The sequence below is a fragment of the Camelina sativa genome, chromosome 5 (assembly GCF_030686135.1).
Source record: "Camelina sativa cultivar CO46 ecotype springtype chromosome 5, ASM3068613v1".
NCBI classification, from domain to species: Eukaryota; Viridiplantae; Streptophyta; class Magnoliopsida; order Brassicales; family Brassicaceae; genus Camelina; species Camelina sativa.
This window is the reverse complement of record NC_141884.1, coordinates 1,152,389-1,178,407: the sequence shown is the minus strand read 5'-3', so window position 1 is coordinate 1,178,407 and position 26,019 is coordinate 1,152,389. Positions and strand designations below refer to the sequence as shown.

Below are 26,019 nucleotides of genomic sequence, written 5' to 3'. Positions count from 1 at the left end.
CTCCGGAGGACTGCAACAAATGGTGGTAAAATAGCCTCTATATACTGCTTACGAAGTGGTCTTCTGTCTCTGCTGATAGCATGCCATACCTACACATATTTGTGCTGGAATCAGAAAGTGAAGAAAGGAAAAGAAAAAACACAAGGCCCTGGACAGTGAACAGCATCAGATTTTTAACCAAAACACTAAGGACAGCATCAGAAGTGAAATAGGGGAAGATGACAACTTTCCAATCGCTGCATGGAGATTTGAGACCAATCTGATTAGGGAATAACTAACCTCAGAATAGAGAACACATGCAGTAACCAGTACTCTCTGCCTCTTTGAATCGGATATTGGCATGTTTAGGATAGGAGAGAGCACACTGTGAGATAAGAAAAAAAAAGAGTCAAACTTTACCAGGGTGCAAAATTGCTGACACAGTATGTAAGCAGATAGATATCTAATTGGCAATGAAGAGATCAACAAAATGTGTCATTGAGTTTACCTCCACAATAAAGCTGATCGGGATTGTCGCATAGACATTAGAGAACCGCTATCTAATGTACCTGAATTCCCGGAAGAACGTTCAGAACTTAGATTTCTCATTAGCATATTATCTTCACCATAGTCTTCTTCCCTCATAGACAGAAGCACCATTCGAAGCATGCATAAGAAAGGCTGATCACTGTCCAGCAACTGGTAGAGGGCTGTCATCCCTCCCATCCCAGTACCAGATCCTCCACCTATTCCAAGGCCACCTCCGAGTCCGGACTCATCTAACAGCAAAGCTTGAAGCATGGATACAGATTTTTTAACCAAGGGAAGTTCAATCCAGTTTCCATGAGTATCTTTTTCTAAAGTAGATTTCCAAGAGTCTGAACCACTGCCACCACCACCAAAAGAACTAGTTTTAGGGGGAAAGCCAACACCATACCACAATCGACTCCTATACTTCCAACCCTCAGCCAAATCCATGGCACAGCTACCATATGAAACAAAAGCACAGGAAACAGATTCATAAGGTTCAGCTGCAGAGGCAGCAGTAAGGCGCTCCATTGCGACTGCAGAAATCTGTCCACTTGAATCAGCCATTGAAGCGAGTATCTGAAAAAGAAAAGTAAAAAAAATATATATATGTTTAAGAGAATCCCAAATAACAATATTAAAATTTGATATTGAAAATGGCAAGCTCGTAAAAGATACAACAATGAAAGAAAAAAAGAAAAAAAATAGGTATTGACCCAACCAACAAGGAGACGAATTGATCATGAACATAAGAGAAGCATGAACGGATTAACATCATATGAAAATATAATGAAATGTATGAGCGTGGTTTCTTGAAAAGCACTTGATTATACAAGAAAACGTGAGAAACAAAATATTGAAAGTCCATATTAGAGAAATTAGGTGTTTTGAGAATGTTTTCCACTTACATCCAAAGGGACCTTCCCTGAATCACTTGACATTGAAGCGCGACTGCTAGAAATCTCTGACGATTCTCCGATCGCTGTCAGTGTGCTTGTACGATTTTTAAGAGAAACAAGAGAAAGAGGAGACGGAGAAGCATCAACTGCATTTGTTGTACAAGTTTGTTTGCTTTGTAACCTCAAATGATCTTCTACGAGCATCAAAATCACGATTGCATTTTCCACCAGAAAGACAGAAAGCTGAGCAGCATTTTCTGCTCCAGCCTTTGCATCTTTTGGTGCTAGACCCTCTGCAGCAACACCAGCAGCTGCTGCAGCAATAACTTGAGTCTGTTGAGGGGAAAAAAAGATTGTGTAGATAAAAATCTAGTTCTATCCCAATAGACGGGTGAACACACACACATGCATGAAAGAATAATATGAGAGCACTAAGCTTTACATATACATTGTGCATTTGTAAAAACAAATGCTACATTTCCTTTATCAAAGACTTATATAGCCATTAAATAGCTCATTGAAAAAAGGTATTTCAAGGAATGGAAGGAGTTGGTTATATGTGGAGCTATGGAAGGTATAAAAGAATATTAACCTTGGTTTATCGTTATATATAAGATTTGAAAAGAAAAAAAAAACGCAGGAAAAGTGGAGTTACCTGAGCCTGCAGTTCTCTGGCAGCAAAGTCTAGCAAACCACCAAAAAGTCTTCTTTTGAAAATTGGTAATGACTCCTCACGCCTTCAAAGAGTAGAAGATAAATTTTAAAAAAGTGACAGGATGCTAGAGATAATGACTCAAAACTACCATACTAATCTTCAGAAAACCGAAATAGAAACCGTGCAAAAGGCTTGAAATATGTGAAATACACAAGTGCCTCAGGAAAAGTAAAGTCATTCAAATTAAGCGTGCAAAGGTGATAAAGAGTTACATGGAAATACCTAATTCTTTGCTCTCCAGTGCTAGAACCACCAACGATAGAAAGCCACTCTGCACAATGAATTGTAGCCTCGATATCCTGTAAGAAGGAAATATATGACAGAAGTAATGATACTTAAAAACAATGGAGCTTGAAGAGAGCTAAGGTGTAAGCCAATAGAAAGTAAAAACAAATATCTACCTTCCAACCATCTTTTTGGCGCATTGAATGTTCCAACATTATGATCAAGAAGTTGTGAATTAGATCTTCTACCTCAGAAGAACCCGCTGAAGCAGACTGTTTCCCAGCATCTTTCTGTGTACACACAAAAGTCAGCAAAATTTGGCAGAGCTGTTGGCACTTTGTCTGCAACTTACCAGCTAACATAGTTGATTATATACTCTCTTAAGAGTTGCACGCATAAGTGGGCTCACTGACAATACAAAATTGTGATTGAAAAGTTTTAGGTTCTAGAGTTGGATGAGTACCTCATAATTCGAGATCAAAATCTCCAAGATCCACTCAGGCCATTCTTCCATTTTTGTCAGACTGCTTCTATTTTCCGGATGACTACAAGCCAAAAAAAGAAGATCCTGAAAAAAGAAAGAGGGAGTTCAGAAAGTGATCGAATGAATAGAACAATGGAAGTGAACGCTTTTTAAGAAAGTCCGCAGAATAAAAGTTCCAGAAAACTAATCTTAAGTTTTATCAGATTTCATGACAGATTGACAGCTATTTGGAACAAAATGCTCATACTGTTTCCTAGTACACTTATACTAACCCAGGGTCCAGAATATCACAAGCACCTTTACAACGACATTTATTCCTTGACAGTCATGACACATACCTGAAGTGCTCGGCTTTGTAGAGCCATGGACGCAGATGGTAGAGACCGCAGGAGGACTAACAAAAGTTGGGAGTGTTCAAAGCGATGACCTGAATCATAAAAGTTAAGGCCATCTTCTGTTGATGAAGCATTGATCTGCAAGAAAGCACACGTGATCGCTATAAGTTTAACCTCACACCAAAATCTTAAAGACTAATCATGATAGACAATGCTGGCGTATGAATGTGAACCACACATCACAACAGCCGTAGAAAATCATGATAGACAATATATGGTATCACAGAGCATTTTAGGGAGCCAGATTTAAAACCAACTTTCATCAAGTTTCACACCTTCGTGTAACAATACAAATAAGACAAGTACAAAGTTGACGTGAAAGAACCATGCAGAAACACACCAACACTATTTTATAATAAGAAACGCTATATGCTCCCTCTTTTTTCCACCCAAGTCATAGAAAGTAATACCATGGCAATCAGAAAAGATACCCTATATACTTTTCAATCACTTTGTTCATAAAATGATTAAAAAAATGGGTATCAAGAGCATGCCATACCGAGGCTCCAAGCAAAGTTGTATAGACGTTGTCAGTCATCAGCCTGTTTGGAGCAGATTGAAATGCTTTCAGCAAAGCAAATAGGAGCAATGCGACTTTATCATCAAACATTGTTCCTCCATTTTCATGGAGTCCACTACCCAGGATGTTACTTGTCAAATCAGAACGGGCAACCGAATCAAATGTTAGGTGCCCACTAGAAATTAGAGCACCAATCAATCTAATGATCCCAACGACAACAGCATCACTATTGTCAACATTGTACACGTTATTTCTTGCACTATCAGCACTAATCGAAAGACTTATACCACCAATTTCAGAAACAGACAATATTCTCTCAGTATCTATGGAATTGGTAATGGAAATCGAGTCATTATCACAAATGACAGATGAAAATACATGCTCATTTTCTTGTGGATCTGATGCTGGTTCATTCGGAGACCCTACATTATCATCCTCAACAGAATTTCCATCAGGACCAGAAGGGTCAACACCGGAATCCAACTTCTTTACAGAATCAGACCCGTTGTTCTGACTCTTTTCACTTTGATCAGTTGATGACCTTGTTCCACTCTTACCCATAGCTAAAACATTATCCTCACCAGTTTTAGCTTCTCGCTGCAGCAGAACAAGAAGTGTTTCTATCCCACCTGATGTTATAAATACCTCTGCAAACATCTGAGCTCTTGCAGCATTCGGCTGTACAACTAACCTATACATAAGGTGTAATACCCTCGCAACCTAAAAATATGAAAAATGTTAAATAGTGTCAGACAGCACGTATTTGTCATATAATTTGATTCATTGCCATTCTTCTAATTACCAACACAAAGGAATGCAATCTGTTATATATCTCGAACTGACCCACATTTTACCATGCAAACTATTATAAGATGGTTTTCCAGAATTCAAGTATACATATTCTGACTACTATCACGCAGGCTGGAAATGGCGCTAAGATGCAAGGACTGGACGGCATAACTAAAAGATGGCGAAAAATGAATTGAATTGGCATTGAATATGCAATTAACCTAAGATAATACAGGTGAAACACACATATTCATCGCTAGAGATAATTTCCATCCAAGACAAACAGTAATGGAATAGGGAGTATACTAAAATTGGAAAATAAACTTTCAGGACAACTAAATTATTATATATAATAGTTGAATGGCATATAGTCCCTCTGTTCTTTTATAAATGATCTTTTAAGCTAATGATAGAAAAATTTTACTTCCCCATTTTGGTTGTCAAATGGTGTTAATGGAAAAAAATAACACTTAGGAAACGTATTACCTGATTTGGCTGTGGACTGTCAATTATGAAACCAAGTAACTGACGGAGGTCATCAGCAGCTAAAGAAGGAGATGCTGCTCCCATTAGAAGTTCAATAATCACCAGAAGTTCATCAATCAGAGCATTAAGTTCCCCCATTTGACGCGTATTCCCGTCAAGAGGAAAAGTGGTCTCCGAATCCTTCTCAGAAATCATCCAATAGCATCTTCGACAGCCATCTAGAAGCAGCTGAATAGCTTCGGCATTCCTCATGGCTGTTGCTTCAGTGAAAACCATATCTTGAAGGGATGACAATAGCTTCTTCTGGAGTCCATAATTGCATAGGCTCCATATCTTTAAATCTAATAGAAGTGTGCGAAAGAGCTGCACTTTAAGAACATGATTGATCTTCTGAGATTGGCAAAGAGAAACAATGGCCGCAACCAGTTCCTCTTCTTCTACTCCGCCATGCTTCCTGTCGAGGGATGCAAGTGAGTGTAGAAGATAACTCAGAATTCTAGCAAGAATCTCGGGTCCCTGATTACGACACAACTCTTCATTGTTCCCAGGATGTTGAATAGCAACTGATAGGATTCTAAATACAGGAGCAGCAAGAGTTACTGTGGACAAAGACAATGGAAGATTTCCAGGACATGGCTCCAAGCTATCTTTCTGCACATTGCTTACGGTCAAAGGAAGAAGGGACATTGGTCCTCCATAAGCTAGGGCCCAGAAGGACTCCACTGGCTTTATTCTCGTTGCAACATGGACTTGCCCAAGAACCTCAGCTGGTCGCCTTAGAGTGCCTTAACCAAGATAAAAATACAAAGTAAACAATTTTGGTCTAACTACAGCCAGAAAATGAAAATGATTGTTTGGTGTTATCAGATTTAAAGAGCATTTGAGCTAAAATTGTAATAAAAATGGAGTATAAATATAGGCACCTGCTGCTCCCGAAAGTGAAGCATCTGGGCAAAACCGCCCACTTAGCAGACAAGGGTGGTAAAGCAGGTGAGTATATCCTCCAATATCTGCATCCAAATTACTATTTTCCTCTGCCCTATTACGTACATAGTCATTTGTAGCTAGCCAAGGAAGGCCTGCCCCATTCCCAAAACAAGGCAAAACATCCCCACCTCTAGAAGCCAAGCGCGCCATTCTCTCAGGACCAATTGGTTCCTTAAATATATAAACTGGTCCCATCTCTGCAAACAAAGGACATTGACGACGACGACGTTGTAGACCAGCCATAGTAGGAGGAGGATTTGTGCCAATGCAACAGAAAGAGAGGGGCTTGGATATACGAGGGAAATCAAAAGGACGACTTTCGTACAAGGATCCATCAATATAAAGCCGTAATTCACTCTCGGCTTTCCCCAGAAGCCCCTGCTTGCAGCTATGCTCGAGACCAATAAAATACCAACATTGAGGCTTAAATGCATGAGTAAAATGCAGCGAAGACTTTCTTCCTTTCCCGCTACCACTCTCAACCACCAGAAATTGAGCATGGAAATATGCTTCTATTCCCTGATTATCAGCGGACAAAAAGCTGAACAAACGTGGCATATGAGCAGTACCCTCACCAGCGAGGGCACTCGCAGCCGCTGCAGCTGACATGGCGGATGTTTTCCCTGACTTGGCTGCTGCGGCAGCAGCAATTGCAGCTGCCGCAGTTGCAGCATTTAATGTGTCAGCAAATGATTCAATATAGATCCATGTTGCAAATGCGTAGCCATTGGTAAAGGGCCAACGACTTTCTCCGGGACCAAGTAAGCCAGAGCTTTCACCATCAAATTCAAAAGTACAAGCAGGTCCCCTTGATTCCTTTCCACTCATTGTCTTCTCCAAAGCAAGCATCAACGGGCTTGACCACGCTGTTGTAATCGCTGTTTTTATAACCTGAAGCCACCTGTGTAAATCATCGACACTAAGGGAGTGTCCAGCTAGATGTTGGATGCATAGTAACAGAACAGAAGCAGCACTCCATTTCATATCAACATCCTTGAAAATTATCTCTTCCACTGATCGCAACAAAACCCCCAATAAACCTGCCGTGGAACACATAGCTCTGTTTCTCGTGCATGACCGTAAAATAACCAGCAACCCCCTAACCATGCGAGTCTTTGGGGACATAAAATTAACGCTATCACCTAAACCAGGAAGCCAAGGAATAAGCTCACCCGAAACAATTGCAGCACGGGAATTCAACATGACACTAGGAGGGTTGCTATCTTCATCCTCTTCAAAACTCTCAACTCCACCCATGGTGGCAATAAGTGAATCGACAACAAGGAAAGCAGTGGCCTCTGACTCTTCTCCAGCGCCAAAACTCTCAATACCGCTGACAACATTCTTTAGTTTGTCTAAGCTTTCAGGTTTCCCCATAATGGCTGAATCCACTAGATGCAGTAGCTCTGGAGAAACATTTGGAACTGTAGCCTTTGGCTTGGGTTTCTGCGGGGAATGAACTGGGGAATACCCAGATTCTGGATGGTGAAAAGAATCCAGACTGGTCTCAGACAGGGACTGCTGCATAGGATCAGGTGCGTCTCTCTCAGGTCCAGGGCTAGAAAGTCGGTCACTTTGCACATCATCCATGGGCATCAAATCATACATCTCCTGACTCCCGGACAAGTGACTAGTAACTCCTTCGGTGCCACCAAAAGACGACCTCCCAAGATCAGAATTTGAAGTGCTTCCAGGCTCCTTAAGTTCACCCTGTGATTCACTCACAGCTTTTTCCTGATCTCCCAGAGACACTTGTTCAAAATCATCATCCTTGTAGACTCTATCAGATGAACTAATCCCTTGCAATGCCGTATCATCCTTGGCAACAAAACCAGAAGAATCCCCAATATCAAATGCCTCAATCCTATTCTGCAAAGGATTAGCTATATCAGGGTTATCAGTAACATCAGCTTCTTCTGCGAGCTTTCTTTCATCATCTTCTTCCATTCTATCAACTTATAAAGAGTACACTCATTCACACCGTTCTCTCAGCCTCCACCTGTTTAAACATCCAATTAAGTAAAAAAAGTTAAAGCTCGTGAGTCGAATGCATCGACACTGATGCAGATGAGAACTAAAGTTGAGAACAAAGGCACTACGATTGAACCAAAGAAACTATTTATGATATAGTCACTTGGATCTACTACGAGTTACATATACAGCATGAGAAAAAATACAAAAACCCGTGCAAATCACAGAACAATGCACAGCAAAGATTCAATTAGAAGATCAGATCTTAGCGAGGATCGATTAGGGAAATTTTGAAATTCGTATAAAAAAAAAAAATCATTCCGCAAGTATCATCGAGAACTGTGAAAGAAGAAAATGCTCATAGAAATCAATACGGAAAGAGAATACGCACGGATCGGACCGGAGAGATGTACGGATATGGTAAACCAAATTAAATCGGAAGCAGTCCAGCGAATCTGATAGATTATAGGGAATCTATCCTCCGACGGCGGAACGAAAGCTTGGTAAATGGAGAATGAGAAAGATTCAGAGGACGACGAAAGTAAAAGAGAGGTGGAGACGACGATCGGAGAAAGAGTAGCGAAGGGAGGCGACTTGGGCGCGCGGGAGAGAGAGAAGAAGAAGAGAGAGAGAGATTTGTGGTTTTTTACTGATTTTGGGATTTATCATTTAAGTATTTTTGCTATCCCCATATGTACTTAATAACACTAATTACTGTGTATTTCTTCTTTTTTACTACTAAAATTATTATGATACGATATAAAATCATCTAATACGTCTACATGTGGATACTTTTCTTTTTTTGGGTCAAAGTAATTACTTTCTAAATCTACCTTTCAAAGTCTTTCAACAAGTGTTATTAGGGCATTGGAAAAAAACAAACAAAAACATTTATTATAATTTTGACATAAACTTCAATCATAATACTTGTTTAGGTGGAAGTCATCATTGTGTGTTAGTTACACTTGCACAACATATCATAAAACCCCCTTTCAACCCAGCTTAGTTTATATTTACGGTACCATTAGTGGAATTTAAAAACTCAGTAATTTATGAGATATGTAAGAGGAAAAACTCAAAAAAGTATTAAGGACTCATTTATGGGCCTTGTATATCAGCTAAAGATATAACGTAGGCCCAATAGCAATAGTGGTACCTTGACTTCTTCAACCCTAGCTAAGTCACCACTCACTAGAAGAGATCTGCAAACTTACCAAGACAAAACATTACACCTTCGTGATGATCTTTCTTCTTTTGTTTTCAAACTCATAGGATCATTAATTATTATATGTTTTACAACTCTTAAACAAACAGAAGAAAGTATGGCTAATTGATAGTGCGTTTCTTGACGGGAATGGCATGTAACGGTTTGGTCTTATGTAATGTGATACCAAAGGTCGTCTCGTCCATGTCCAAGTCCTCAGGAGAGATGCCGTTTGCAAGCTTCCATTCAAAGGAATAAAGAAGCGAAGCAAGCATGAGAGGCACGGTCTTCACAGCCAAAGGCAATCCCGGACATATTCTACGTCCCGCCCCAAACGGTGTTAGCTCATAATCTCTACCTTTCACGTCAATCTCTTTCCCTATAAACCTCTCAGGCTCGAACTGTGTCGGGTTCTCCCACACACTCGGGTCCCTTCCTATGGCCCAAACGTTCACCAAAACCTGAGCATCTTTAGGCACCATGAATCCAAGAATCTCCAAATCCGTCTCTGCTTCCCGCGGGAGGAGTAGGGGAAGAGCTGGGTGCAAACGGAAAGTTTCTTTTACAACCGCTTGTAAATAGGGCAACTCTGAGATATCTGACTCTTGAACGACACCGTTTTCTCCTATCACTCGGTCTATCTCGGCCTGAGCTTTCGCCATCGTTTTAGGGTTTTTTAGTAACTCTGCCATTGCCCACTCTACGTTAGTAGAGCTTGTATCCGTGCCTGCTGCAAACATATCCTGACATATATAATCACATATCAGTAACGGCGACATTTCAGAAGGCTTTACATATAAGTATATATATATATATAAGTTATATAACAATTCATCTCAAAACTTCAGTAAACAGAACTTCTTCTTTCTTAACAAACAAAACATATATAGATTCTTGTAAATGCAATGAATATGTTACTCCCTCCGTTAGTAAAAACACGCATTTTAAGAAATAGTTACATTTAAAAGTTTAACCAATCACAAACAAGTCTGCATAATATAAAATATAAATTTAATCTAAAAGTTGCATAGAAAGTTAGAAACATCCTATATTATGAAACAAAAATACTTCTTTAAACATCATATATTATGAAACGGAGGGAGTATTAAATAATCAAATCGTACCCTCGAAGTTTCCGTCTTAAGATTTGTTGGAATATTAGTAATTACGATTGATGACATCACAAAACTAGCGGATTCAGTGCTAGCTAGTAGGACTTACAAAGAGAAGGTGTTCAATATCGCTATTGTCGAGCTCAGGTTCAACTCCTTGTGTGAGAGCAAGAAGCGAATCCAAGAAATCTATGTCGGAAACATCATCTGTAGATTCATTCCGCAATGCTATTTTCGCATCCATGAACCCACGAAAAAGCCTAAACAACCTCTCAGTGCAACCCTTCATATTCTTTCTATTACTTTGCAGATCAAGGAAACCCAAAAATGGAAAAAAGTTGGCAAGGTCTGGTTTCCCTATAGCTACCATGACAGCAGTCACCGTTTCCTGGAACCCATTCGAAATTTTCGAGTCGTAGCTACCGAGATCAACGGAAAACAAAATGTTCGATATGATATTAAGAGCTGTGGTGAAAGATGCACGAGAAATATCAACATCTTCTTCTCTCTCGCTGCTTTCACTCACGAATTTCACAAGCTCTTGCACCTTCTTCTTTCGCAGAGATTTAGTGGTTTCGATACGCTGCGGGGAGAACATGAGACTCGCAGACAATTTTCTCAACAACCTGACAAAACAGAACAACAATTTATGACCCCTTTTTACGTCTTTATTGCGTTTTTTAATTTTTTACATTTAATGATTATAGGTTTAAAGTTTAAACACACAAGATTTTGGGAGTACATATATATACTACTATAATCATTTGAAAATTGTTAAGGCAAATTCAAGGGACCAAAATAAATAGGTCTGCGTTTACAATTTTCATCTAGTACATAATTGTGTTTATTGTTTTTTTCTCATATTATATTAATAACTACTATTGTGTTTTTTAATTAATAGAAAAATATCGATATACATTATACAGTATATACTTTAGCTGTAAAAGAGTAAGTTTTTTTTGCATTTGAAACAAAACAATGGAATCTCTAATTAACCACAAAAATATAATCATGAGAAAATAATAGTACCATAGGAGAAAAAAATGTGAGGTATTGGTTAAAAAAAAAAAAAATGTTAGGTACTAATTATACCTACAACGAGCCGAAGACGATGGAAGCCAGGCTACGGAACCCTCGTGGTGATTGATGGACCGTATAGAGTTAGTTGATTTACGGCCAGACAAGATTTGGTCGTGTGTTCTTAGTACTTCTCTTGGAGCTTCTAGTGAAGCTATTACCACTGAGTTTAAACGTCCGAGCTTAAGACTCATAATTGGCCCATAAGTCTTTGAGAGGTCGGCAAATGAGCGGTGAGGGCTTTGACCGACTTGGTGAATGTTTCCGATTATCGGCAATCGTGGAGGTCCAGGAGGTAGCGTGGCGGATCGGTAAGAGCTTCGTCGGAATCTTGTGGTGGTGGTGAAGATAAGGAAACATGATGAGAGAAAGCAAAGGAGCAAGAACATAACATTTTCTGAGATTATTTCCATCTGTGTTATAAAATTATTTGGTTTAGTTGACTCATATTTATAATGTTTAGGTACCAACCCGTAGTAACACGACCAAATCTTGTCTGGCCGTAAATCAGATAAAATTAAACCAGATAAAATTATTTGGTTTAGTTGATCTACGGCATAAGATTCTCTTCCAAATCCACGATGGATCCGATTTTCTACTACTAGTAGTAGTAAATAGCGAATCCCACGATAGATGTTTTTTCAAGGACCCAGCGTTTGCAAAAGTCTAAGAATGAATTTTACAATTAAAAGATACACAGAGGGGGCATGATTAAGATATTAAAGCATTATGTTAATTTTAATAATAAAGAAACTGTAAAAGTCTCCATGAGGTTGTAAAAGGTGAGATTTGGGAACATCCGGAGTTCAGAGTACAAATATATATTTTTCGTAGTTGACAAAAATAATTGTATATAAAAAATTTTCAAATTTTATCAAAAGTTATTGTATATCATTCTTTTTTTTTAGGGGAATTCATAATGCTTAGGCCCAAAAACATAGTAACAGCTCTGTTTTCCTAATTCAGTGGGTTCTACTTTGTTACAAAAGTTATAGATTCAGATTTCAGTTAGAGCATCTTAAATTATATATATCTTTTAAAAATAAGAATTTTTAGAAAGTTAATTAAAATTATCTTCCTCCAATGGTAAAACTTTCATTGAGATTCTTTTTTTGAAAAATATTATTTTCAAAATAAAAATATTTTAAATATAACATAATTAGTTTAACTGTTTACACATGAAATCGTATGAATTTATATCTTTTTGTGTGCGTTAGAAGGAGAAGAAGATAGATTGGTAAAAGGTAATGAGGTTTGCTTTTCCTTTGAAGAGGAAGGCTTTTTATTAATAAGGTTTAGGGGGTGTAGGTTAGGTTTAATACGTTTTGGTTTGCGTTGTTGTTAGGCTGTTAACAATCAATGTCAAAGTAAAGTATTTACCTAAACTAAAAAGCATAATCATTGAACAGAAAGACTATAAACACTAAACATGGAACAATAAGTATGGTGTCGACACTCCTAAGCAACATCTAAAAAGCATTTGCCACAACCAACAAACACAAACTCAATCAATACAAGACTCAACACTTACCTAATCTAACAGAAAAACCAATGCAATAGAAGAAGATAAATTGCCTTTCTTCAATGGTGAGAACGGGATACATACCAAGTCACCTTGCTAAGCTGCAAGGGAGATCATGTTGTTCGTGTTAAAGAGGTAATATGTGTTTGGAATAGGAATCTTTGAACATTGTTCGGTTCATAATATATGATGTCGTATAATGTTCGTTGTCTAATTTGATCTCACATCAAGTATCTTCGATTTTGTTCTTATTTTTTTTTTTTCAATTTTGTGATATATGTTTAATATTTTCGAATTATGTAAATTTTTTTAAAATGTAATATAACTAATTGAAATAATTATTTTTATTTTGGATTATTAAATAATTTACTAAAATTTGATAAATAAGAAATAATTGTTTGAAATTTGTTATTTTAATGATTAAGCAACTTTGATAGAGATTTTTTAGTGGAATGATGATTTTGTTTAAAGTTTAAGTGGGTTGCTTTAATTATTTTAATATTAATTATGAGCAACTCATATGAGTTACTTTAGATGGTTTTAGACACTTGTCTATAGTAAATTAGCTCAATTATTATATTAAATGAAAGTTTAATTATATAACTAAAATGTATTATAAAATTAGTATTTTTGGGTTTAAATATTCATTTAAATATTTTTAATGGATAGAGGTTTTTTTTTTGTTGCTGATCAGACATTAATTAAAATAATACTCCAAAATTAGTAGTTCAAATAAAAAGAATCGAGTTGAGAGTACAAATATCTATTTTTCGTAGTTGACAAAAATAATTTAGTATCAAAAATTTTACAGATGCGCAAAATTTCCAAATTTTATAAATTTCCAAATTTTATCAAAAATTATTGTATATCATTCTTTTTTAGGGGAATTCATAATGTTTAGGCCCAAAAACATAGTAACAGCTCTGTTTTCCTAATTCAGTAGTACCTTTGAGTGTATGGCGGACGGCGAGACTCTTCTTGGGTATCTGTCATAGCATGTTCAATAACTTTCTCGTATATATGAAAATACTAAAGTTGCCCCAATTTAAATTTGAGAAAAAGAAAAAAGTATGGAACAAACATTTTAAATTGAATATTGTAATTTTTTTTTACTAACGTAGTTATTTTAAACACCTTCGATCGTGATGATCGTCTTTTATTTTTAAACTCATAGGATCATTAGTTACAACTCTTAAATTAAACAAACAGAAGAAAGTATGGCTAACTGATAGTGCGTTTCTTGACAGGAATGGCTTGTAATGGTTTGGTCTTATGTAATGTGATACCAAAGGTCTCGTCCATGTCCAAGTCCTCAGGGGAGATGCCGTTCGGAAGCTTCCATTCAAAGGAATAAAGAAGCGAAGCAAGCATGAGAGAAACGGTCTTCACAGCCAAAGGCAATCCCGGACATATTCTACGTCCCGCCCCAAACGGTGTTAGCTCATAATCTCTACCTTTCACGTCAATCTCTTTCCCTATAAACCTCTCAGGCTCGAACTGTGTCGGGTTCTCCCACACACTCGGGTCCCTTCCTATGGCCCAAACGTTCACCAAAACCTGAGCATCTTTAGGCACCATGAATCCAAGAATCTCCACATCCGTCTCTGCTTCCCGCGGGAGGAGTAGGGGAAGAGCTGGGTGCAAACGGAAAGTTTCTTTTACAACCGCTTGTAAATAGGGCAACTCTGAGATATCTGACTCTTGAACGACACCGTTTTCTCCTATCACTCGGTCTATCTCGGCCTGAGCTTTCGCCATCGTTTTAGGGTTTTTTAGTAACTCTGCCATTGCCCACTCTACGTTAGTAGAGCTTGTATCCGTGCCTGCTGCAAACATATCCTGACATATATAATCACATATCAGTAACGGCGACATTTCAGAAGGCTTTACATAAATAAACAATTCAATGATTCATCTCAAAACTTCAGTTAACAGAACTTCTTCTTTTTTAATAAACAGAACATATGTTCCTGTAAAAGCATTGAATATGTTTTTAAACGATCAAATCGTACCCTCGAAGTTTCCTTCTTAAGATTTGTTGGAATGTTATGATTGATGAGATCAGAAAACTAGTGGATTCAATGTTGGTAGGACTTACCAAGAGAAGGTGTTCAATATCGCTATTGTCGAGCTCAGGTTCATCTCCTTGTGTGAGGGCAAGAAGCGAATCCAAGAAATCTATGTCGGAAACATCATCTGTAGTATCATTCCGCAATGCTATTTTCGCATCCATGAACCCACGAAAAAGCCTAAACAACCTCTCAGTGGAACCCTTCATATTCTTTCTATTACTTTGCAGATCAAGGAAACCCAAAAATGGAAAAAAGTTGGCAAGGTCTGGTTTCCCGACAGCTACCATGACAGCAGTCACCGTTTCCTGGAACCCATTCGAAATTTTCGAGTCGTAGCTACCGAGATCAACGGAAAACAAAATGTTCGATACGATATTAAGAGCTGTGGTGAAAGATGCACGAGAAATATCAACTTCTTCTTCTTCTCTCTCGCTGCTTTCACTCACGAATTTCACAAGCTCTTGCACCTTCTTCATTCGCAGAGCTTTAGTGGTTTCGATACGCTGCGAGGAGAACATGAGACTCACAGACAATTTTCTCAACAACCTGACAAAACAGAACAACGATTTATGATCCCTTTTTAGGTCTTAATTTGTTGCGTTTTATATTTTTTACATGTAATGATTATAGGTTTAAGTTAAAAACACACAAGATTTTGGTAGTACATAAATATATAATACATATGTATATAACTGTAATCATTTGAAAATTGTAAAAGCAGACTCAAGGGAACAAAATAAATAGGTCTGCGTGTACACCAATAATACAACTAGAAACAATCTAGCTAGTATAACTTGTGTTAATTGTTTATTTCTCATATTATATTAATATTTAGTAACTAGTGTCTATTGTGTTTTTTAGTAGAAAAAATATCGATATGCAATATATAGTTTAGCTGTAAAAGAATAAGTTTTTTTTTGCATTTGAAACAATGGAATCTCTAATTAACCACAAAAAAATAATCATGAGAAATTAATAGTACCATAGGAAAAAAAAAAGTTAGGTGCTAATTATACCTCCAACGACCCGAAGACGATGGAAGCCAGGCTACGGAAAGCTCGTGGTGATTGATGGACCGTATAGAGTTAGTTGATTTACGGCCAGACAAGATTTGGTCGTGTGTTCTTAGTACTTCTCTTGCAGCTTCTGGTGAAGCTATGACCACTGAGTTTAAACGTCCAAGCTTAAGACTTATAATTGGCCCATAAGTCTTTGAGAGGTCGGCCAATGAGCGGTGAGGATTTCTACCGACTTGGTGAATGTTTCCGATTATCGGTAATCGTGGAGGTCCAGGAGGTAGCGTGGCGGGTTGGTAAGAGCTCCGTCGGAATCTTGCGGTGGTGAAAATAATAAGGAAACATGACGAGAGAAAGCAAAGGAGCAAGAACATAACATTTTCTGAGATTATTTCCATCTGTGTTATAAAATTATTTGGTTTAGTTAACTTATATTTATAATGTTTAGGTGCCAATTATAGGTGGGCCAGTGGTAGGATGGATTTCTGGTTGAGGGTGAGATTCCCAATACTCCCGGGTTCGAATCCCCACGGCTGCAAACACCTTAAGTGGTCACCGCAGGAAAATCTAATATTGGGCTATTCGGCCTTCAGGAACCACTCTTGCCGTCTTCGGGACGCACGCCAAACCTTCGGCCTAGTGGACTAGTCATCATCCACTGGGCTTTGGATACCTAGATTATCAAAAAAAAAAAAAAATGTTTAGGTGCCAATCCCAAATCCACGATGGATCTGATTTTCTACTAGTAGTAAATAGCGAATCCCACTTGTCATAAAATAGATATTTCAAGGACCCTACAGCGTTTACAAAAGTCAACGAATGCTTTTTTTCAATTAAAAGATACGCAGAGGTGGCATGATTATGAAATTATTTAAATGTTAATTTTAATAAGAAATATACTTGGTCGATGGTCGATAATTGAGTTTCAGAGTCGCAATGTTTACGTTTTGGTTTATGTCGTTTCATCCAACAGTCACAAGTACAAACAGACACAACTCATTATGGTGTACTGTCTGTTTTGTTATTATATAAATCAATTTTGTCGTTAATGTAAATAACAAATTTCAGGTAAATAAGTTCAATTTGGTACTTGTCTACTTTGAGAGACTTGCTCGGTTTCTTCTTTCTCTAGCTCCTCAATATTCAGGGATTCTAACATTGGTTACACTTACACCAAACAACAAATATCCTCTACTTTCTTTTATAACATATCATAAAAAAAAAACCTTTTAACCCAGTTTAGTCATATATACCATTAGTGGAATTAAAAAACTCAGTAATTTATGGGATTTGATCGATGTAAATGGAAAAAAGTATAAGAAGTCATTTTGTTTATTGGCATTGTATTAGCTAAAGATATAACGCAGGCCCAATAGCAGTATTGCTACCTTGACTTCTTCAACCCTAGTCATTTCACTAGAAGAGAGCAGAGATCTGCAAACTTAAACAACCGAGACAATCACCTTTGTGATGATGTTCTTTTACTTTTAAAAGTTACATGTTTTACAACTCTTAAACAAACAGAAGAGAGTATGACGAACTGATAGTGCCTTTCTTGACGGGAATAGCATGTAACGGGATGGTCTTATGCAATGTGATACCAAAGGTCTCGTCCATGTCCAAGTCCTCAGGGGAGATGCCGTTCGGAAGCTTCCATTCAAAGGAATAAAGAAGCGAAGCAAGCATGAGAGACACGATTTTCACAGCCAACGGCAATCCCGGACATATTCTACGTCCCGCCCCAAACGGTGTTAGCTCATAGTCTCTACCTTTCACGTCAATCTCTTTCCCCAAAAACCTCTCTGGCTCGAACTGACTCGGATTGTCCCACACATTCGGGTCTCGTCCTATGGCCCAAACGTTCACCATGACCTGAGCATCTTTGGGCACCATGAATCCAAGAATCTCCACATCCGTTTCTGCTTCCCGCGGGAGGAGAAGGGGAACTGCTGGGTGCAAACGGAAAGTTTCTTTTACAACCGCTTGTAAATAGGGCAATTCTGAGATATCTGACTCTTCAACGACTCCGTTTTGGCCTATCAGACGATCTATCTCGGCCTGAGCTTTCGCCATCGTTTTAGGGTTTTTAAGTAACTCTGCCATTGCCCACTCTACGGTACCAGAGTTTGTATCGGTGCCAGCTGAAAAGATATCCTGACACATATAATCATATATCCGTCATGAGGGCGACATTTCTTAATATATACATACATGTAAAGCATTGTAAATGTCTTTATATTCTTGCAATATTCCCAAAGTGTCACATAATTAGGATATGCCCCCATCATCTAGTGGTTCAGGACATCTCTCTTTCAAGGAGGCAGCGGGGATTCGACTTCCCCTGGGGGGTAGGGTACTACGAAAGGATATGGGATTTAGTATGAAAAATCTAATACTACGACGGGTTTATTGTCTTTAATGTTGATGTACATATTTAGGAATTAGGATAACATTAATGGTCTTGGTCGACATGCATGTGTATGCACAGATAAATATTTATTGGTTGCAAATGCATGAGACCCCACTTCTAAAGAAATCATCACTAGATCTAATTCTTTTTAGGAAAATTTAATCTATAGTGGCAAGTGGCAAGAAGAGTCTAATAAGAGTGTGCAAGAGGTGAATCATGAAGATCAAATCATACTTTCGACATTTCCATCTTAAGATTTGTTGGAATATTACGATTGATGACATCACAAAAACTACTGGACAAAAAAAATGATTATTTCAATTAATGCTTGTAGGAGACTTACCAAGAGAAGGTGTTCAATGTCGTGATTGTCTAGCTCAGTTTTATCTCCTTGTGTGAGTGCAAGAAGCGAATCCAAGAAATCTATGTTGGAAACATCATTTTTAGATTCATTCCGCAATGCTATTTTCGCATCCATGAACCCACGGAAAACCCTCAACAACCTCTCTGTGCAACACTTTATAGTCTTTCTATTACTTTGCAGATCAAGGAAACCCAAAAATGGAAAAAAGTTGGCAACGTCTGGTTTCCCCACAGCTACCATGACAGCAATCACCGTTTCCTGGAACTTATTCAAATTTTTAGAGTCGTAGCTACCGAGATCGACGGAAAACAAAATGTTCGATATAATATTAAGCACTGTGGTGAAAGATGCACGAGAAATATCAACTGCGTCTTCTCTCTCGCTGCTCTCACTCACGAAATTCACAAGCTCTTGCACCTTCTTCATTCGCATAGCCTTAGTGGCTTCGATACGCTGCGGGGAGAACATGAGACTCACAGACAATTTTCTCAACAACCTGACAAAACATAACAACAATTAATAATCCGCTTTTTCTTTGTTGCTTTTTAAAAATAAAAAAATAATGATTATAGGTTTAAACACCCAAGATTTTGGTAGTACAATCATTTGAAAAGCTAGCTAGAAACAATCTAGTCTAATTTGTGTTTATTGTTTATCACTAGTGTATAATAGTAATTATTTTTTTTCTTTGAATAGTTAGTTAAATTATACTCAATGTAAAAATAATGTTTTTACAACTAGTGCAACTGGCGTTATAATAGTAATTATTGTGTTATTCATTAAAAAATTATAGATATAATATATAGTTAAGTTGTTGATCAAGAATAGTAAGTTTTTTTTCATTTGAAACAGTGGAATCTCTAATTAACAGCAAAAAAAAGAATCATGAGAAAATAATAGTACCATAAAGAAAAAGTTAGGTACTAATTATATACCTCCAACGAGCCGAAGACGATGGAAGCCAGGCTACGGAGAACTCCTGGTGATTGACGGCCCGTATAGAGTTAGTTGATTTACGGGCAGACAAGAATTGGTCGTGTGTTTTTAGTACTTCTCTTGCAGCTTCTGGTGAAGCTATGATCACAGAGTTTAAACGTCCAAGCTTAAGACTCATGATTGGCCCATAAGTTTTTGAGAGGTCGGCGAATGTGCGGTGAGGGTTTGTACCGACTTGGTGAATGTTTCCGATAATCGGCAATCGTGGAGGTCCAGGAGGTAGTGTGGCGGATCGGTAAGAGCTCCTTCGGAATCTTGTGGTGGCCGTGAAGATAAGGAAACATGACGAGAGAAAGCAAAAGAGCAAGAACACAATATTTTCTGAAATTATTTCCATCTGTTGATTCCCCAATGATATGAGTGATGAATGATCCGATTTTCTACTAGTGAAATCCCACTTGTCATCATCAAATAGATACACGATGTTTTTTCAAGTCAAGAAATGTTTTTTTGGATTTTTCAATTAAAAGAGACACGATCTATATAAAAGATACGCAAACGTGGCAATTATTGCTCATAAAGCTAGATTTGTACCCCAAATGATTAAATTTAAAATAAAGAAAAATAGATATTTGTTGGACCAAAATAGGAAAGGAAAAAACATTTAACCCTTTAACTAGTCCAGTCATCTGCAATTGGTTTGGAGAAACTTCGTTGTTTTCTCCGAAACATCTTCGTTTCCTTGCAAGCTGATACCGAGGCCCAATATCATCAGTATGGATACCTGTGACTTCTTCAAGCCCTAGCCATCTCAAGAGAGAAATAAATTGAAAACAAAAAAACAGAGCTTTTGAGAATATTTCTTTGTTTTAAAACCTATAATAACATACACAACATGTATTAATTAATGACGCGTTTCTTGACGGGAACAGCATGTAACGGGTTTGTCTTATGTAATGTGATACCGAAGGTCTCGTCCATGTCCAAATCCTCAGAAACGAGGCCGTTTGGTAGCTTCCAGTCAAAGGAATAGAGAAGAGAAGCAAGCATAAGAGACACTGTTTTCACAGCCAAAGGCAATCCCGGGCAAATTCTACGTCCGGCTCCAAATGGTGTAACCTCATAATCTCTACCTCTCAAATCGATTTCTTTCCCCAAAAACCTCTCTGGCTCAAACCGGGTCGGATTCTCCCACACGCTCGGGTCTCGTCCTATACCCCACACGTTTACTAGAACCTGAGTATCTTTAAGCACCATGAACCCAAGAATCTCCACATCGGATTCGGCTTTTCTCGGGACAAGAAACGGAGCACCCGGATGTAAACGGAAAGTTTCCTTCACAACTGCTTGTAAATACGGCAGTTCTGAGATATCTGAGTCTTCAACGATACCGTTTTGGCCTATCACACGATCTATCTCGGCCTGAGCTTTCACCATCGTTTTAGGGTTTCTAAGTAACTCTGCCATTGCCCACTCTAGGGTACTAGAGCTTGTATCCGAGCCTGCTGTGAACATATCCTGACCATATAATTTATCCGTATATATAAATTCATGCGATTCCATATCATAACATTTTAGTTGAGTATAAGGTAATGTTGTAAAAGTTTTAAAAATGTCTTTCTATGATCTATCATTTGTTGAAATACTAAAATTTAAAAAATTTCATCCAATTGTCAAATATTGATTATTCTATTATCTAATAATAAACATGATTATTTGCAGTAAGGTAAGACTTACCAAGACAAGGTGTTCGATATCGCTAATGTTGATTTCTGCTTCATCTCCCTTGTAATTCAGAAGGTTGTCTACGAAATCGTTTTTTGAAACATCTTTAGGGTTACTCTGCGATGATTTTTCCGCAATCTTAGCATCAATGAACCCACGGAAAACCCTGAACAACCTCTCTATGCAAACTTTCATAGTCTTCCTATTACCTTGCAGATCAAGAAACCTCAGTAATGGAAAATAATTAGCAGCGTCTGGTTTTCCGACAACCTCCATAACACTAATCACCGTGTCTTGAACCCCGTTAATAGAATCTTTCGTGTTGTAGCTACCGAGATCGGCGGAAAACAGAATGTTCGATATGATATTAAGAGTTGTGATGAAGGATGCACGAGAAATATCAACAGATTCTTCTCTATCGCTACTTTCACTTATGAAGCTCACAAGTTCCTTCACCTTGTTAGCCCTCATGGCTTTCGTGGCTTCGAGACGCTGTGGTGAGAAAAGCTGAGTCACCGACAGTCTTCTATACAGCCTAAAACAGAACATAGCAACGTTACTGTTTCAAGGTCATTCTTTAATTGCTTTCTAACCAAAATTAAAAGAACTCTCTTATTGCGAATCTTGTAAGAAACAAAATCGTATGAAAATAAAAAGTCGATATTAAAAATTATACCTCCAACGAGCCGACGACGCAGGAAGCCAGACAAGGGAAGCATCTTGGTGATTGATGGACCGTATCGAGTTAGTGGGGCTACGGCCAGACAAAATCTGGTCATGTGTTCTTAAAACCTCTCTCGCAGCTTGTGGTGACGATATAACCACTGTATTTAAACTTCCAAGCTTAAGACTCATGACTGGTCCATAAGTTTTTGAGAGTTCGGCGAATGAACGATGTGGATGTTTACCGACGAGGTGAATATTTCCGATGATCGGTAACCGTGGAGGTCCTGGAGGCAGCGCGGTGGCCTTGCGAGAGGTCTGTCGAGATCGTGTGGTGGTGAAGATAAGAAAACATGATAAGATAAAGCAACAACAGAGGAGGAACAGAGCTTGTCCTAAGATTATGTCCATCTGTGTATCTTTAGGCTCTCAAGTAATAATAGGAAACTGTTATCCAAATATATAATTTGAAATTAACCTGTGTCTCACATGTAATGTATATATTTCGTTTAAATTAGGATATTTATTATAGAGAATCTGAGGACTAGCCAGAAATATCACAGATGCTATTATGCCAAGGTCCACGTAAATAATGCATTGATCGGTTCCATGTTTCCTACATGTCGGTGTTAGCTTGCCAGCTGGGTTACAGTTTGATATTTTGTTGTATAAAATATATCTACAATATTGTCAGGTTTAATTATCTACAAAATGGGTGCTACCTTGCCAGCTATTGAATTTTCGTTTCGTCTGAGCAAACAATGTGGCACGGATGCACAGCGATCATTGTTATATAAAAAAAAAAAAAAATTGTCAAACCATTTTTGGTTTTTTATTTAATAAGACCACTTCCATTGAAGATAATATGGATATTTAGAATAAAAAAACAATAATAATGAAAAAAAAAAATCTGAGAGAAAAAGTTAGATGGGATTTCTTAAATAAGTTAGAAACTCTAAAAGATTTCTAATTAACTCTTGAACCACTTGTTCAATGTAAAATATAATTAATTATGTAACTAAAATATATCAAAATATTATTTCTTAATGGACGGGAATACTCTTAAGGTTTTTTGTTTATCAACAAACTAAAAAATGAAAAAAAAATAATAAAACTTAATAATCTAGCAAAACCTAAACTAAAATGGCAACCAACAAAAATAAATTAATAAACCCATTGATAAAAGCTTGGCTTTGACTAAATATCCAATAGTATTGTCAACTGAACAAAAAGTCGCCCATTCTATAATCTTTTAGATACATTAAAAAGTATTTTTCTCTTAATGATTGTTCAGCCTAACTTTTTCTTTCTTTGATTTACTGTTTGATACTCTTACAATAGTAGACTAAAATCGCCTGAAAAAGACAGAAACAGTGTCTTTAAATTATTATTAATAATTATTATTGGAATCATAAGTATTATTCATATGGTTTGTGATACCATTATTACATTCAAACAAAACAAAACAAAACGTATTATATTAACCTATGGCTCTTTTTTTTAGTGGCACGGCAAGTAACGGGCTGGTCTTGTGCAATGTGAGACCAAAGGTCTCGTCCATGTCCAAATCTTCTGAACCGACGCCGTTTGGAAGCTTCCAGTCAAATGAATAGAGAAGAGAAGCAAGCATGAGAGGCACTGTTTTCACAGCCAAAGGCATTCCCGGACAAATTCTACGTCCGGCCCCAAACGGTGTAAGCTCATAATCTTTACCTTTCACGTCCATTTCCTTACCCAGAAACCTCTTTGGCTCGAACCTGTTTGGGTTTTCCCATACATTCGGGTCTCTTCCTATGGCCCACACGTTCACAAGAACCTGAGTGTTTTTAGGCACAATGAAACCAAGAATATCCACGTCCGTTTCCGCTTTCCGTGGGAGGAGAAGTGGAGCAGCCGGGTGTAATCGGAAAGTTTCTTTAACGACCGCTTGTAAATACGACAATTCTGAAATATCAGACTCTTGAATGACACCGTTTTGGCCCATCACACCATTTATCTCATCTTGAACTTTTGTCATTGATTTTGGAGATCGAAGTAATTCTGCCATTGCCCATTCCACTGTACTAGAGGTTGTATCCGTACCCGCTATAAACAGATCCTGACACATATATACAAGCACATATTATATATCTATGAATTAATATAAGATTATGTTATGCAATAAGCTAAGACTTACGAAAAGTAGGTGTTCAATCTCGTTAATGTTGATTTCAGGTTCATCTCCTTGGTGGAGATCGATAAGTGCATCCATGAAGTCGTTGCTCGAAGCATCTTTCTCGTTTGTCCGAGATGATTTTTCCACAATCCGAGCATTGTAAATCTCTCGAAAAACCTGAAACAACTTATCCGAGCAGTCCTTCATCTTCTTACTATTACCTTGCAAGTCAAGAAACCTCATAAATGGGAAGAAGTTAGCAAGGTCTGGGTTTCCGATAGCGTCCATGACACCAGTTATCAACTCTTGAAACACACTGGAATCTTTCGAATTGTAGCTACCGATATTAACTGAAAACAAAATGTTCGATATGATATTGAGAGCTGTGACGAATAATGCTCGAGAAATATCAACAGCTTCTTCTCTCTCACTGCTTTCACTTATGAAGTTGACAAGCTCTTGCGCCCTCTTCATCCTCATAGCTTTGGTGGCTTCGATACGTTGTGGTGAAAACATTTGAGTCACAGATAGTTTCCTCAACATTCTGAAAAACATTACATAAATAGAGCGATGATATGTAACCGTTAATAAAAGCTCAAGCTTAAACCACTTTAAAAGATGTTTTTTTCAAAGCTATATAATTTTACTATTTGTGGACCTACTACAAGTATAATTTAGATTCGGGATTCCATTATAGATCTGGAACTTATTAGTTACTAAAAAGAGAAATCATAGAAGAAAAAAAAAAAATTCAGTTACCTCCAACGAGTAGACGTAGGATGAACCCAGGCAACGGAGAAGTCATGATGATTGTTGGATTGTACCGCTGCATTTACGTACCGGCCAGACAAGATTTGATCATGTGTTCTTAGTACTTCTCTCGCAGCGTCCCGTGAAGATATGACCACTGAGTTTAAAAATCCAAGCTTAAGACTCATGACCGGTCCATATTTTTTTGAGAGATCTGCGAATGAGCGATGTGGGTGCTTCCCGACAAGATGAATGTTTCCGATGAATGGTAACCGTGGAGGCCCCCGAGGTGCTGTCGATACTTGACGAAGGTTTGGTCGGGATCTTGGTGTGATGAAGATAAGAAAACATGATAAGATGAAGCAAAAGAGGAGAATAGACGTTTGTTCAGAGATGATGTCCATTTGTGTTTCTAAAGTGATTTAAAAAAAACTACACATTAATGACTAAACATGTTATAGATAATAGATATAAGGATAGTTGATGTCGACAAAGAAAAAAAAGAAATAATATTATTTACACGAAAAAAAATCAAAGGTTCCAATTGCTATCAAACGCCCGTCTGAATAGATTACGTACAAGGACTAAGGACGCGAACGGTCGTGACAAATTCGTATACGTTTTTGGGCTATAGTAACAAAACTAATGATAATTATAGACTTTGTATTCTGTTTCTTGTATGATGACATGAAAAATTAGATGTTGTATATATATATTCGTATATCTTAATTAGGCTTTAGACACGAAAATACAAATGTTATTTTATATTTACGTAAATAAAACTTTATGTCACACAAGGGTTTAAGATTGAACGAGCGTAAAGGCGGTTAGTCTATGTTTAGGAGTTAGGACAAAAGCCGTATAATAATTTTCCTATCTTCATTTAATTTCCTGCTAATAATTAATGTTCCCATTAGATACAAACCGACGGATCAATCCATGCTCAATCTTGTTGTGTCATATTCAGGCAATCTTATCTTCTTGGAATTATTGGATACGGTGGTCCGGTGGAGAAGAAAGCCAATTACAAAAATT

The 26,019-nt window shown here is 37.7% G+C and overlaps 5 protein-coding genes and 1 pseudogene across 8 annotated transcripts; all 6 read right to left on the bottom strand.

The window, feature by feature from the left end:
• Window positions 1–5: 5 nt before the first annotated feature.
• Window positions 6–8,649, bottom strand: LOC104773976 (BEACH domain-containing protein C2; the record flags this gene model as incomplete). The annotated part of the gene is made up of 13 exons (XM_087452075.1): window positions 8,370–8,649; window positions 5,944–8,006; window positions 5,021–5,805; window positions 3,725–4,465; window positions 3,169–3,303; window positions 2,810–2,914; window positions 2,523–2,636; window positions 2,344–2,420; window positions 2,062–2,143; window positions 1,416–1,739; window positions 488–1,086; window positions 280–364; window positions 6–89 (listed from the first exon to the last, which is right to left on the bottom strand). Coding segments are annotated over exons 2-13 (5,142 nt in total), but the record flags the coding sequence as incomplete, so codon positions are not given.
• A 574-nt stretch (window positions 8,650–9,223) lies between these two features.
• LOC104784779 (cytochrome P450 76C4) lies at window positions 9,224–12,058 on the bottom strand. Its single transcript, XM_010509853.3, has 3 exons — window positions 11,387–12,058; window positions 10,404–10,920; window positions 9,224–9,925 (listed from the first exon to the last, which is right to left on the bottom strand). The coding sequence occupies exons 1-3, from the start codon at window positions 11,782–11,784 to the stop codon at window positions 9,305–9,307; spliced, it is 1,536 nt and encodes a 511-aa protein (XP_010508155.2). The 5' UTR covers window positions 11,785–12,058; the 3' UTR covers window positions 9,224–9,304.
• A 1,906-nt stretch (window positions 12,059–13,964) lies between these two features.
• Window positions 13,965–16,725, bottom strand: LOC104784778 (cytochrome P450 76C4-like). The gene is made up of 3 exons (XM_087512899.1): window positions 15,982–16,725; window positions 14,992–15,511; window positions 13,965–14,732 (listed from the first exon to the last, which is right to left on the bottom strand). The coding sequence occupies exons 1-3, from the start codon at window positions 16,377–16,379 to the stop codon at window positions 14,115–14,117; spliced, it is 1,536 nt and encodes a 511-aa protein (XP_087369025.1). The 5' UTR covers window positions 16,380–16,725; the 3' UTR covers window positions 13,965–14,114.
• Window positions 16,726–17,375: 650 nt separating this feature from the next.
• LOC147943139 (cytochrome P450 76C4-like) lies at window positions 17,376–20,215 on the bottom strand (annotated as a pseudogene). The gene is made up of 3 exons (XR_015598180.1): window positions 19,691–20,215; window positions 18,735–19,251; window positions 17,376–18,135 (listed from the first exon to the last, which is right to left on the bottom strand). The product of XR_015598180.1 is annotated as a cytochrome P450 76C4-like (transcript).
• A 63-nt stretch (window positions 20,216–20,278) lies between these two features.
• LOC104784776 (cytochrome P450 76C1) lies at window positions 20,279–22,701 on the bottom strand. 3 transcript variants are annotated; one of them, XM_010509848.3, is made up of 3 exons: window positions 22,093–22,701; window positions 21,429–21,951; window positions 20,279–21,209 (listed from the first exon to the last, which is right to left on the bottom strand). In XM_010509848.3, the coding sequence occupies exons 1-3, from the start codon at window positions 22,488–22,490 to the stop codon at window positions 20,592–20,594; spliced, it is 1,539 nt and encodes a 512-aa protein (XP_010508150.2). In that variant the 5' UTR covers window positions 22,491–22,701; the 3' UTR covers window positions 20,279–20,591. The 3 variants fall into 3 exon arrangements, with proteins under 3 accessions (XP_010508150.2, XP_087369023.1, XP_087369024.1); XM_087512897.1 differs by having other exon boundaries at window positions 20,279–21,196; XM_087512898.1 differs by having other exon boundaries at window positions 20,279–21,193.
• Window positions 22,702–23,430: 729 nt separating this feature from the next.
• On the bottom strand, window positions 23,431–25,563 carry LOC104784771 (cytochrome P450 76C2-like). Its single transcript, XM_010509842.3, has 3 exons — window positions 24,994–25,563; window positions 24,256–24,778; window positions 23,431–24,177 (listed from the first exon to the last, which is right to left on the bottom strand). The coding sequence occupies exons 1-3, from the start codon at window positions 25,386–25,388 to the stop codon at window positions 23,560–23,562; spliced, it is 1,536 nt and encodes a 511-aa protein (XP_010508144.1). The 5' UTR covers window positions 25,389–25,563; the 3' UTR covers window positions 23,431–23,559.
• Window positions 25,564–26,019: the final 456 nt, after the last annotated feature.